This window comes from Herpailurus yagouaroundi, unplaced genomic scaffold (assembly GCF_014898765.1).
Source record: "Herpailurus yagouaroundi ecotype Mexico unplaced genomic scaffold, PumYag 28, whole genome shotgun sequence".
In the NCBI taxonomy this organism is placed as follows: domain Eukaryota; kingdom Metazoa; phylum Chordata; class Mammalia; order Carnivora; family Felidae; genus Herpailurus; species Herpailurus yagouaroundi.
This window is the reverse complement of record NW_024412376.1, coordinates 47,669,127-47,683,820: the sequence shown is the minus strand read 5'-3', so window position 1 is coordinate 47,683,820 and position 14,694 is coordinate 47,669,127. Positions and strand designations below refer to the sequence as shown.

The window sequence follows — 14,694 nt, the reverse complement described above, 5'->3', positions numbered from 1 at the left end:
ACAATGGACAGAAAACATTTAGCCTAGTTTCTGGTTCAGAGAAACCTTTAGTAACATGTAGGTTTTGATGGTGGTTAATGATAAAATTGGAGCTGCTGTTTATGTTGTTCGCAGGTAGATGAACTCATCTCACCTCCTTGTAAGTGAGGGGGCAGACAAGGAACCCATTGGCACACGCTGTTTGAATGGTACACGCTGTTATGTCAGTGTTGAGATCAGGTCTTCTAACTTCCTAAACAGCTTTTTCCAATGTTTATTTCCCCTTTACGAGCACATTCTCCAACTTAAAAAAAAAAAAGGAAGCCATATTCTCTTTGGATAAAAATACAAATCTTATCCTTCCTCATGAAAGTGTTGATACCTACATCCCCCCCATCATTTTGCCTTTGAGATCACTGTTATTTTTCCTGAATCCTCACTTGCCAAGAAGACTTTGTTGAATTTTAAGGTGGGTATTTTAAAAAATGATTTGCATTTTGGTGTTTTCCAGAAATAAAATGAAATCATTACCTTATGGGATATTTCTCTAGGCTCACTACCCCTTACCACTTATCATTGGTTCAAAAGGTTGAAATCTCTAAATACTTTATCTGGGTTTGGTACCTCTTTAAAACTCTCATGCTATTTTGAAGCAGATTTTCTTGGGGGAGGTGGTGGGGATGGGGGTAGACACTAAAAAAAAAAAAAAATGCTACAAAAGTACAGGAATAATATAGTAACCTAAGCTGCTTTGTCTCCATCACCAAGCATTGATACTGATTTTCAGGTGCCTGCCAATGTTACCTACTCAGAGAAGCTATCCTTGTCTGTCTTCTAATTGCCCCAGTCACTCTCTAACACCTTACCTGGCCTTATTTTATTTTTGATAGTCTTAACATAATATTCTTATGTTCTTCTGTCTTGTTCAATAGAAAGCAATCCCGATGAAGTCAGAGACTGCATCACCATAAGATTCCCCAGCACAGAAATAAGGGTCTGAGTTATACCAGGGTCTGAATAAATATTCACACAGCAAATCATGTTATATTTAAGTCTGTCTCTTCAGTAAAAGCAAAACCAACAAAACCACATTCGTTCCGTTTGTGCCTCATTTTTAGTTTTATCCTTCCAACAAAGCAACTACTAACACAATTTGACATGAATCTTTACAGTACATCTTATACAAACGTGTGCATGTGTACGTGTGTGTGCACGCATATATCGATGCAGGTAATAAATAAATCCATGAATAAATTAGGCGCTATTTTGTGTATTAAATTTTTTACACAAATGAAAGCTTGCTGTGTTATTTTTCAACTTTTTAAAATTTTTATTTATTTAATTTTAATTTTAATTTTTTTTTTTTTTTTTTTTTTGAGACAGAGACAGAGCATGAGCAGGGAAGGGGCAGAGAGAGAGGGAGACACAGAATCAGAAGCAGGCTCCAGGACCTGAGCTGTCAGCATAGAGCCCGATGCGGGGCTCGAACTCACAGACTGTGAGATCATGACCTGAGCCGAGGCTGGACGCTCAACTGACTGAGCCATCCAGGTGCCCCTCAACTTTTTTTTAATCTTGTTTTTCAGATTTAATCATATTCTGTATTTAATTCTTTTTTGCCACTGTTAACTAGTTCATTTAAACACAAGCTGTATTTTATTTGTCCTTTTCCAAAATGAAAGACATTTACGTTATTTGTAATTTCTGACTTGTATGTATCTTCTAGCAAATTCTCCAAAAATGTTAGTTTCCTTTCCTTTCCTTCTTTTCGGAGTAAGAATACATGATCACTTCCTTCTCTAGGGAAGAGGCATTTTAAGGGGTTTCATGTAGCTCCTAGGTACTATCATTTATTTTGGCTTCCAGAACATAAATATTAGAAGAATAAAAGAAATCTTTTTGAGGACCATTTTTTAATCAGTGGTCCCCAAAATTAATCACTGGTCCCCCAAAAGATTGATTATAACAGCTATAATTATTTGTTGTATTTCATGATTATAGCAGGGGGCAATGAAGATGGGAGTGAAGGTGGGTAACAGCACTGACAGAAAATGGTAGACTTGGCCCAGAATTGTTCTAACACCCTTTTTCACAATTATAACTATTATTGTTCTCTCATCATCATCATTCATTACATTTGCTTTAGTTTATAACATTCTGTCGAACATCTGAGTCCATATGACAGCAGGCTGCCTGAATCTCAGAAAGGCTAAGTTATTCCTTCAAGGTCCCCTGAAGAGCCAGTAGGTAGCTGAGCTAGGACTTGAACGTGGCTCTCCTGTTCTTGCCTGGGTGGGTTTTATGGTGCTTTATGAAGTCCTCGGTGTTGGCTGTGAGAGGAACCTGGGGCACTGGGTGTGGTGGATAAGATGGTGATGATGGTGGAGGTGAGGTGAAGATGGCGATGATGATGGAGGTGAGGACAGTAACTGCCACAAAGGACAGCTGAAGCTGTTCCTTCCACACCCATCCTCCCCGTCCCTCCCACCCCGCCCACCCCAGCATTTAGTGTAGCAATTATTCAGAGGCAGATGACTACTTAGTAGGGTAATGAATCTTTGTTGAAACCATTTGCTAGACCCTCTCATTTACTTTACTAATCTGATCTTCATTTCCTTTGCTCATCTGATCTGTATTTCCTGGAAATCCAAAACAAGACAAAACAAAACAAGCATCTAGTAGCTACAATGAACTTTATAAAATGCCTCTTCCTAAGGTGGTACAGGAGGGAGGGAGGTAGACCAGAACTCCACCAGACTCTATGCTGGGTACTATTCATTTTCATTAGCCAACCGCAACCCCCCCCCCCCCCCCCGCAAACCAAACAGTTTAAGTTTATCTCTTTATTACATTTGAATTGTCCTATATGTGCACTGGGTTTAAAAATGGGTTTTGCTACTAAAAACCCAAATAAAAAGCAGAAAATGGGTTTTTGCTACTAAACATCCAAATAAAGGATATGGCCAATTCCAGCCCTCCACAAAATGGCAGTTTGCATCCTGCTAACTTGGTCTCTAGTAAGTGGGGTAGGGACTCTTGAGTGATTTTCTTCTGGGCTCCCACAGGTTCCTTCCCACTGGGAGGAGGTGTGCCCAGAGGTTGGAGAGTAGTGCTGCCCCCCACAATCCCTTTTCTGAAGAGTGCCTGTAATCCGCAATTTCTGACACCTGATTAATATCAATGCCTTATTTCATTATTTAAATATTCCACCCATGTATTTTTGTTTTTTTTTTTCTCTTAACTAGAACAGACTTACATCTCCAAGGACAGGGGTGTATTTCACATAGACATGGCCAAACCTTCATCCCCAATGCTAAACTCATAAAAGAAATAAAATGGTTACCACCTCTGCGTATGAAACAGAAGAATGGGAAGACATCAATAAATAATGTTGGTGTTTTAAAGGCTAAAAATACTGGGAGGGAGACTCCTACTCTTATTTCAGAGCTGCATGGAGAATATTATAACAAGGCGTCAAGCAGGACCACAGAATAGGCTAAGAAAAACAAGATTAGCCTACACGGTATGTAAGGTAAGTGTTTCACTTACTTTAATGGGCCAAGAATCTTATTCCTGCTCTTCCCAACCCCTTCACCTTAGCAGGTATTTCCTAAGAGCATTTTCTAGTTTCTTTTTTCTCTTTAATGGTTCCAGAATTATGCTCAGCACCTCTCTGAGAAGAGGGGCCACCTATATGGAATTCTGTCTCTGTGGCTGGCATGGGTGGGGGTGTGGCTACGACAGCTATTCTGCCAGAGGCTTGCTAAACTTAAAAATGAAGAGATGAGAAGAATTCAAAAGGTACCACTTCTAGATGGACCGTGATGACTGGGTGAACATATCCATGATAAACACAGAATTAGGAAAATGAGCTAAAACCCAGCAATTTTCCAATATTAAGGAAAATTGAAGACCGAAGCATTTCATCCTCGGATCCCCGAACATGTGTTCAAATGGCCAAATCCTCGGAACAAGTCCATTGGGAGCTTGTGGAGTTTAATGTGGGGGTTAAGGTCTTAGCATTTCCTGCACCAGCCTGAGAGTGAACATTCATTCCCCCATCTCTCCGTCAACTAACGAAAGCTACATAAATCTCTTAGGTAGACAAAGCCTTTAGCAGATCTGGCGAATGAGACTACTCAGAAGAAAAAAATAGCACTTGGCAAAGTAATTTCTACTTTGTACACATCTGTTTTACATCTGTCAGAATCTAAATTTCTTCAAAGGAGGGGCAATTTCATCCTAGTTCAAGACAGGCATTAATAGATATTATACCAAATCACTGACATCATTGGCAAAGTGGCTTTGTTTAACTGATGAAACTGACTCCTAGATTAACTCCCGGTGAGGTCTTCTAGATTATTTTCAGAGTACTTTGTGATGTCTTTTCCCCCTTGTTACACTTAGTATCTTTTTCCATCCCTACATTACAGATAGTCATTTCAATATGTGGCCCATGTGCATTCTGAATTTTGATTTTTTTAAGGACATGCTACTTCAATTGGGAAAGATTATTGATGCCTATAACAAGTTCCCCTGCCTGCTCCTCCTCCACTTTTTTTAAACCCCATAGTTGGCCTAAATATTTGTCCAGGACAGAGCTCCTGCCTAACCCCCTTTTATTGCTGCATGCTGTGTTTATCATTTTGCCAGTGTTCCCCAGTAGCACATAATGAATGAACATTTTGAACTTGTACTTTTGAAGAGTCTGCAACCACAAGCATAGACAGTGTTCCAAGCAAGAGGTGCTCTATCACTGGACAGATCTTACCATGTAGTCTTCAATGTTTATTTTTTTCCTGCTTGCAAATAATTTACATGACTTTGCCACAGAAAAACAGCTGCCTCACACTATTGCCGAAGTCTCTTGTAACACGGGATGCTTTGCCAATAATGGTAAATGATGGTGCAGAGTGGTTAAAAATCCATAAATCCCCAAATCACAGGGAACCCACTCATCTGGTGCTGAGCTGAGTTTCCATGGATACCAAGGGCCTGTCTTCAATTTTGAGAACTCTCCTTCACTCTGCAAGCCAGGAAAAAAGCAGCAGGGGTCCTTGAACTAGAACTGTACCTTTGCAGACCCTGAAGATCCTGTTCTTTAACCCACTGGAGACTAAGCCTCAGGCCACCTTCAATTTTCTGAGGAAGATTCTCTTATAAGAGAAAATCTCCTGGAGAGAGGGTTTGTAGGCAGCATGAGAGCTGGTTAAGATTTCTGAGACTGAATATTTCCCCCTCAAAACTTTGACTGTCATTCCAGCATCAGAGGTGAGTATTTTTTCCATTTTGTGGCTTGCCTTTTTATAGATAGGATTTCTCCAAGAGGAGGATGCATATTTAGGCACAGAGGGAATCTTGGAAGTAGAAGGCAAGCATGTCATAAGCAGAGACACGCATCAATGTAAAGGCAAAGTCCCAACAGTAAGACTCGAAGGATAAAAACACTCAGCCTTAAGAAATTAGCTGTGTACACCATGAGAGCTCAGTCAGGGTTCCATTTGTTCCATTACTGTTAACATTCAACAAGGTAAGAAGATTTAAAAAAGAAACATTTCCTGCCATTATTATCTCCTTCCAAGTACAGTTGATCCTTGAACAATACAGGGGATAGGTCACTGACCCCCCCCCACAGTTGAAAATCTGAATATAACTTTTGACTGCCCCCAAACTTAACTTTGCATAGCCTATTGGTGATTGGAAGCTTTGCCAATAACATAAACAGTTGGTTAATACACATTTTGTGTGTTATATGTATCATAGACTATATTCTTATGATAAAGCTAGAGAAATGTCATAAAGAAAATCATAAGGAAAATTTATCTATCTATCTATCTATCTATCTATCTATCTATCTATCTATTTTTGAGAGAGAGACAGAATGTGAGCAGGGGAGGGGCAGGGAGAGAGGGAGACACAGAATATGAGGAAGGCTCCAGTTTCTGAGCTGTCAGCACAGAGCCTGACATGGGGCCTGAACCCACGGACTGCGAAATCATGACCTGAGCCGAAGTTGGATGCTTAACCGACTGAGCCACCTAGGTGCCCCAGGAAAATATATTTATAATAATGTACTGTATTTATTGAAAAATATCTGCATGTAAGTGACCCACACATCTCAAACCCATGTTGTTCAAGGGTGAACTGTATTAAGCTCCCCAAACATATTTTCTACACCATATCTTGGACAAAAGATAATGATGCTTAGCAGTTACTAATTAGTACTCTGCTGCAGATCTTAGCTGCTATAAATCCAAAGGAACTATAAAATGTAACCTTGTTGCCTTATCCTTTTCAGCAGTTAATTTTATGACACCAAACACCTCTTTCCTCAATAAAGTTATATAGTTGAGAAAACCTACTGTGATTCTTTCCAAATTCGTCTTTCGCTCCACCGGATCAAGGACTTCCTTCAGTATCTCAGAATTGTTAAAGTATTTTCTCTACAGAGAACACTTCCTTTTCCCAGGAGGTGATTCAAGGGTTATTGCTCATCTTCAAAATGTAAATGAATGCCTGTAACATTCATTTGTTGTCAAAATGTAAATGAATGCCTGTAACATTCAGTGTGTTGGTCACATATCAGGTCTATAGTCTTTCATGAGCAAGGAAACAATTATTTCAATAATAAAAAGGCTATGGTCTCTGGCTCAGATAGCAATGTTAGCTGCCAGGTAAACCTCCAACAAGATCACAAGGTAGGACTGAATAAAAACATACCTAGATTTTCTACTGATTTTCTTTTGGGATTGGGATCAGTGTCTCGGGGGCTAGTAGGTGTGGATAGACATTGTAGGATTTATGAATAAGGATCCACCCAAGGACCAATCACACAAAATGGCGCCAAAGTGTTCACTTGGGAAATTTTCAAGGCTGAGTCAATAAGAAATAGGTGAAGCTAGCTTCATTGAAGACAATGTTCCAACTCTGGTGCTCCTGAAGAAAGATTAGTATGTGGTTAGAGACATAATGTGGATCCATAAATGGATCGTAGGGATAAGACAACAGAGGATGTGTGAGTTGTCCCAGGTCTGTCCTCCTTAGGCAGGTATTTTAGGGTAGCAGCACAAGTTTTCAAACTCTGATTTTAGAAAGAACCACCTAAGAAGACTGATGACAATTCCACTGCAGGGTATTTACCCAAAGAAAATGAAAACGCACAAATTTGAAAAGATATATGCATCCGTATGGTTATAGCAGCGTCATTTACAATAGTTGAGATAAAGAAGCAATCTGAGTGTCCATTGATAGACAAATGCATAAGGAAGATGTGGTGACTATATATTCCATGGAATATTATACAGCCATAAAAAGGATGAGACCGTGCCATTTGTGACAACATAGATGGCTCTAGAGGGTATTATGTTAAGTGAAATAAGTCAGACTGAGAAAGACAAATACCATATGGTTTTACTCATGTGGAATCCAAAAATAACCAAATGAATAAACACACAAAAAGCAGAATCAGACCTATAAATACTGAGGGGAGAGGGGAGTGGGGGTTGGGCAAAATGGGTGAAGGGGAGAAGGAGATACAGGCTTCCAGTTACGGAATGGATACGTCATGGGACTAAAAGGCACAGCGTAAGGAATACAGTCAGTGATATTGTAATAGTGTTATGAGTGACAGGTGGTAGCTCCACTTGTGAGCACAGCATAGTGTATAAACTTGTCATCTCACTATGTTGTACACCTGAAACGAATAAAACATTGCATGCCAACTATACTCAGAAAGAAAAAAAAAGAATGACAGTTCTTAGCCCACGCCTGAAAATCATGATTTGTTAGATCTGGGGAGGGGGCAGGAATCTGCATTGCAACTGGAGCCCAGGAGGATATTTAGACCACAGCTGAGAAACTCCAGTTTGCTGGGCTTTGGGGACAGTGACAGAACTGTCATCAAACCTGCCATTTATTCAAGCTGTGACTTCTGATGAGGTTCCTCGACCAGTCTCTACTTCAGCTTCTCATGTCAAAGAGTGATAATGATTGTGAAGGTTAAATAAAATACCTTAAAGGTGCAAGGTCCACAGCACATGACAAATACTCAATAATGTCTGAGTTCCCTCTATCTCTTCCACTTTATTTATTTATTTTTTTAATATTTATTTTTGAGACAGAGAGAGACAGAGCATGAACGGGGGAGGGGCAGAGAGAGAGGGAGACACAGAATCGGAAGCAGGCTCCAGGCTCTGAGCCATCAGCCCAGAGCCCGACGCGGGGCTCGAACTCACGGACCGCGAGATCGTGACCTGGCTGAAGTCGGATGCTTAACCGACTGAGCCACCCAGGCGCCCCTATCTCTTCCACTTTAGATGACATGAGAACATTTTTTAATGCCTTTATGGACTAGACACTTTTCCAAGGAGTTTGATTACATTTAATCCCATGAGGTGTTTTTTTTTTTTAATGTTTATTTTTGAGAGAGAGAGAGAGAGAGAGAGAGAGCAAGTGCATGAGCAGGAGAGGGGCAGAGAGACAGGGAGACACAGAATCCGAAGCAGGCTCCAGGCTCTGAGCTGTCAGTACAGAGCCCAACGCGGTGCTTGAGCCCACGAACTGTGAGATCATGACCTCAGCCGAAGTCGGATGCTTAATCGACTGAGCCACTCAGGTGTCCCTGAGGTGGGTGTTCTTATTACTTCCATTTTGTAGGTGAGGGAATGGAGGCATCAAGATGTTGAGCAATTTGCTCAAGACTGCGCCTTGACTTAGGTCTACTACTGAGAACTTACATTATTTCCAGGGGAATTAATTAGGGACAGGAAACTTGAAAACCTCTCTCTACTAATAAAGACCCACCTTTCACTTCCCAGTGCCTCTACCATTTGGTCGTGCTCCCTGATGCCTCACCAGCTGAAGATGACACTTGCACTCAGTGTGGACACAGGCGCACACAACTGCAATCTGGCTGTAAAGTGTGTCCTTTTTATTAGAGGGCACAGGTGCTAGGGACATCCTATCTAAAAGTAAGGACTGCTTTACTTGTCGGGGTACATTTCCTTTCTCCAGATATTAGAGAGCCTTTAGGTCCATTAAAGAAACAATGATATATAAATTTGTCTGGCATGTTCTTCCCTCTCTGACGAGCTAAGCTGGAACCAGTTTCATTTTCAGGAGTAATAAATAGACAGTCACGAGCAGAAACTTCAAGTATCCCTGCTGAGACGTAGTTAACTACTGTGACATAAAGTTCATGGTACTGATTCACGAGCATAGGTGTACTGGCACGTGTGTGTGCCATATAAACGCACAGATGTGTACGTGTGTGTAGGTACTGCTTGAGGCACACATGCGCACTCCGTGACATACAGGTAAGAATGTGTGTATATGTGTGTGTGCTCCTGGCCTCCATCTGTGCACACACACGCATGCTTCTACCTATGACACCAAACAGATATTAAACTTTGATTTCCAAATCCAATTTTCTAATTAACTCCTTATCGAAACAACAGCGACAGTATTACGACGGCATTATTTTCCTTAAACAATTCATCCCGTTGTTCCTGTTGCACAGCAGGAATTTAAGTGCAGCCAACACTTTCTTGCGCTGACAGCTCTGATTAAGGCATAAGTCCTTATGTATATAAATGATGTTGGATAATTTATATTTTTTTGAATACACTTTCGTTTATAAATCTCCTGTTTCTCCCTGCTATGAACATTAGTTACCAGTTACTAACTGTGTATGTTGTTGCTTGATAGGCATATAGTTACCAATAGGTATTATTTTATTTTTTTAAGTTTATTTATTTATTGTTGAGAGAGATAGAGAGTGAGCAGGGGAAGTGGGGGAGACAGAAAGAGGGATACAGAGAATCCCAAGCAGGCTCCACACTGTCGCGCAGAGCCTGATGCGGAGCTCCAACTCACAAACTGTGAGATCATGACCTGAGCTGAAACCAAGAGTTGGAAGCTTAACTGACTGAGCCACGCAGGTGCCCCCCAACAGGTATTATTTTAATGAGACCTAATGGGACAATTCAAAGCTGTGATCGTCCTTTAGACATCAGTGCCTATGAAGGAAGCACTGTTTGCCCTGAAACGGTCCCTAAATTTGTGGTTGCAAAGCTGGGGTGAGCTTTGCGGTGAGGGGCTGTCATGACTCAGGTCTAGCCAATTAACACCATAAGGGAATGAGGCCCAGGATTTCTGCTGCTTCCAACTCTTTCAAGTTGGAAATGCAGATTTATGTGTAAAGCCTTGCCATATTTAAATGCTAGCTACTAACGAAAACATTGCCAGACGCATTTTCAGGACCAAGAGACTCATCTGCAGGCAAGAAGAGTCATATGTGACAACAGTTTGCTACCTCTGCCCACAGTAATTCCTGGGAATTCCTAGGCATCTATTCCTTAATGGTTTTGGATGATGAGCCAAGGCCCTAGGGATTTGGTGGTGGTGGTGCGTGAGTACAGGTGGATGTGTGTGTACATGTGTGCAGGGGTGTGTGTGCAGGAAACCTTGCTTGATCCCCACCTTGGTGTGTGCTCTATGGGAAGCCTCTGGAGTGAGGAGGATGGATGGTCTTCCCACTATCCTGGCACAGTGACTTAACCAGACCAAGTGGAGTGTGACCAAGCTGATCATAACACAGAAGGGGAGGAGAATTTGGCTAACTCACTTAGCCACAATACATTTTCTTCAGAAGAAGAAAGAAATTTCCCTGCAAATTTCTCCCAAAGGGAGGGAGCACAGTGAGGACCACCCCGGAAAAAGCCAGTGAGCTAGAGATTTCTGGATTTTAAAGGTCTGCCAGTGGATTTTCTATGTGGGGGTATGCAGGGGTGTGGCACCCATTTGCTGAAATCTCAGAGGTTTGTAGAACGGGCACTTTCAAATTTTTTGTTCTAAGCGGTTCCCTGACTTAGCAAATCTGAAATTACTAGCTTATCCACAGATCATCTATCCGCATGTCTGCATGCTGAAGACACTCTCTAAGGTTGTTTGTAGGGCTGCAGGCTGTTGAATACAATACAGAGCCGTGTGCAGAAAGACATAATTATGACTTTCTAGGAACTGACACTAATGGATTGTTGATTGATTGATGGGCTGCCTAGTGATGATCCTGATAACCTGAGTGGTTTCTCTGCAAATGGTGCTAGAAGGGCAGTCAGTGTTTTGTATGAGATCATGGTAATAAAGAATGCAGTTTATAACTCAGTAGTACTCAGATGATCAATTAGCAAAAAGAGAACTACAAGGGAGCATGCAGTTTTGGCTCAGGAAGTAGAGTAATTCAGTTTTCATCTCCATAGGCGATTGGTTTAGGCTACAACCTAGAGCTATCAGGCCTTGGGGTCTATCTGAGAAAGGTGCATTGTAGATATTTTTATAATATTAAGACATTTCAGTTGCACCATCAGGTTCTTGCGATATGTCTGCCCAACGTGTGTTCTCCTGGAGAGGTGGTATGCGGTGGGGAGAGGTCACATTTGTGGCTCACTGACAGCCAGGCACTGAATCAGGAGTTGCACGTACCTAGATTCATTTCACCCTCACAAGAAACCTGTGGGGTGAATTTTGTTTGAACAATTTTAAAGATGAGGAAACTGAGGCCCAGGGATGTTACATGAGTTTGCCACAGCTAGCACTTCGGTGGGCAGCCAGGATTTGAGCCTGATGTGCCTGATGCCAAAGTCATCTGGTTTCCCAGAGCCCATATTATCCCTTGTAGGTCAATATTATCACTCAACGTGGGTCAATCTAAAATAGTAAGAGTAGCGCCAATGGTATCAAACAAAAAGTGAAGTGCTTCCTTTAAGCGGCGCTGGTTTCTGGGCATTTGGTTTTGTGTCATCTCCAGGCATCTGCAGAAGGTACTGCGTGGACAGGCGCTGGAGACTTTCTCCATCACACTTCCCTTTGCTGCTGTTTCTGCCTCTTTGTCTCTCTGTTGCCTTTAATCCCCATTTCTGCTGTGCAGTCCAATGTCAATAATGATAAATAATAAATCATCAATCCATTTCCACGAGGCATTAGTCTCCCTCCTTCCTCGTGGCGGGGGACCAGTTTGGCATTTGTGCTTCTGTAGGGTCACAGAGTCATCCCAGAGGAATGAGCTACAGGGAAGCTCGCCCTGCTGGTGCTTGGGTCCATCTTGGAGATCCGTGGAAGAATATACATATTTTCTTCTTGTTAGCAGACAAAATACGAAAGGATATCACAATGCAGTATCCGAACTATTGCTATTGATTCTTTAAAAGTTCTTCAGCGTATTCATTCATTCCTTCAACTAATGCTTGTGGAGTCTAACTTTATGCCACAAACTGTGCTGGACTTTGGAACATGAAGATGAAAAGCCACAGTCCAAACCCTTTAAGGTCCTATAAATTCAGTGGGGTGAGGGTGACAGACGCTTTCTTAAGGAACAGAGAGAACTGTTTGGAAGAAGATAATTCTAAAACAAGCACCACATTCTGCTTGGCACAGCGGAGAAGGCATCTCAGAGAATACAGCAGATGAGGTGTTCCTGAGGATACACAGGACTCAGTAGGTGAGGAAGCAACGTCGGGGGCAGCGTGTCTAGAACCACAAGCGGCTTGGAAATGCTCTGTGTAAAGTACCTGGTGGGAGTGGTTAAAAGCCGGAAAGAAGTATGCTGCTGCCAAATGCTTAATGATTTGTTTAGATTAGCCAGCTGGAGATTTTAACTCATAGGTGATAAAAATGTTTGCAGCAAAACAGTGATGAGATCAGATTTCTGTAGAGGACGATCCAGGAAGCAGGAGGAGGACACACTGGTGGATGTTGAGACTAGAAACAGGGAGTGAAACGGCAGCCGGGGAGAAAATCAAGGTAAGAGACAATAAGGCCTTGAGTTACAGTAGTGGCGGAGGGAAATGGCACAGGGAGATATTTATTTTTTTTATTTTTTTATTTAAAAAAAAATTTTTTTTTCAACATTTATTTATTTTTGGGACAGAGAGAGACAGAGCATGAACGGGGGAGGGGCAGAGAGAGAGGGAGACACAGAATCGGAAACAGGCTCCAGGCTCCGAGCCATCAGCCCAGAGCCCGACGCGGGGCTCGAACTCATGGACCGCGAGATCGTGACCTGGCTGAAGTCGGACGCTCAACCGACTGCGCCACCCAGGCGCCCCAAGGGAGATATTTAAAAAGCAGACTGAACATTTGGTGATCGTCTCACTACAGAGGGAAACAGAGTGTAAAGAATATAGGTAATCCCAATATACTGGCTTGAGCACTAGGAAGTCATGTCATTGTAAAAACTGCAGTCATTAATTTACGTGATAGACCTATACACTCGTATATTGCAGATATAGCACAAATGTAGCATGCAAAAAGAAAACCCTCTTAACAGTTTGGTACCATACACATTAGCTGAAGCAAAGGATGCCATGCAAGGCCATACTTTCCATTGTGGTAGAAAATGCATTTTGGGCAGGGGGGATGCTAACACACAATGTATGTGGAATTAGTGATTTCAGTCTTCAATGGTATGTCAACGGATGCTTTTTGTTTTGTCTTACTTTTAACTTTAATTTTTATGTATTAAAAAAAATTTTTATGTTATTTATTTTTGAGAGAGAGAGAGACAGAGGGGTGGGGGCAGAGAGAGAAGGAGATGCAGAATCCAAAACAGGCTCCAGGCTCCACACTGTCAGTGCAGAGCCCAAAGCAGGGCTCGAACTCACAAACTGGGAGATCATGACCTGAGCTGAAGTCAGACGCTTAACCGACTGAGCCACCCAGGCACCCCTAAATTTAATTTTTAAATCATTTTTTTTTCATTCCAAGAACATAGTTTAACAAGACAAATAGCACTTCATCTTTTAATCATTCTCTGGGAATTGTCACTCTGCTATATTTTTTAATATCTGGCAGTTCTTCTCTTTCTCTGAAAATTCCTATTTCTCACAGTATCTGTTTCAACAGTATCTGTTGCAATATTATCTCCTCTGTGAGGACACAAATGATAGCCTACAGAATTCTGTGCTCTGAGTTATCTTGGTTTCCCTGGAATTTCTTTTTGTTTTTACTTGTGGTCTCTGTCTCTTAGATTCTCATAATTGTCTACCCATCCTTGCTCTCCATTCATACTTACCAAGGAGGCACTCTGAGCATGCATGGATGGGCTTGCCAATGGCAAAGGGACCTTATTATGGGGCTAAGACCACCAGTAGATGGCTCAGGATGGGGGAGAAATCCGGGGGCCTAAATGTTCTATACATAGTCAATCACCAGATCTTCTTTTGAGCACCACTCCTTACCCCGATCTTCCTGGGCATCTGGTGCCCTACATCTTGAGCCTCCCCAGGGTTCTGAGTGCTCAACTGCTTGTTTCTTATCAGCGTCTTCCTTAGGAGGCACTTCGATTCCGTCTTTCTCCACTTTGCCAGGTGAATTTCCACTCACTTGTCACCCAGAATTTGTTGACCTGTTGTCTGTTGTAATCTTTTCTCCATTCTTAGTGCCCATGTGGGCTTATATCTTTTATAAACCCTTTGGTGGGACTTTGTTAGGTAGCAGAGATAAACCTGTGGGTTCAATCTTCCATGTGTAGCTAGAAATCCTGGGTTGACTCCAGATGGTTCCTTTACCAAGAAGACGAGTCCTGATGCCCTTGAGTTTTCAACCACTTCCTCTGGGCATGTTTTAACTAGATTTTTTAACTATGTACTATTAGTTTGGAACAAGGGTGCTTTCCTGGCATTTCTCTGCAATGAACCAGTGTTAATTCTGTGGTTCAGT

At 41.8% G+C, this 14,694-nt stretch overlaps 1 protein-coding gene across 3 annotated transcripts in view; it reads right to left on the bottom strand.

Annotated features, from left to right (window-relative positions):
- The window catches only part of RNF150 (ring finger protein 150), a 292,882-nt gene that overhangs the window by 54,926 nt on the left and 223,262 nt on the right, over nucleotides 1-14,694 (bottom strand). The window contains exon 7 of one of the 3 annotated variants that reach the window (XM_040473324.1): nucleotides 9,850-12,735. The exons of the other annotated variants lie outside the window; for them this stretch is intronic. Coding sequence (XP_040329258.1) covers nucleotides 12,629-12,735 — 107 coding nt within the window. The 3' untranslated portion in view covers nucleotides 9,850-12,628. Of the gene's footprint in view, nucleotides 1-9,849; nucleotides 12,736-14,694 lie in introns of those variants that run through there. 3 annotated transcript variants of the gene reach the window in all.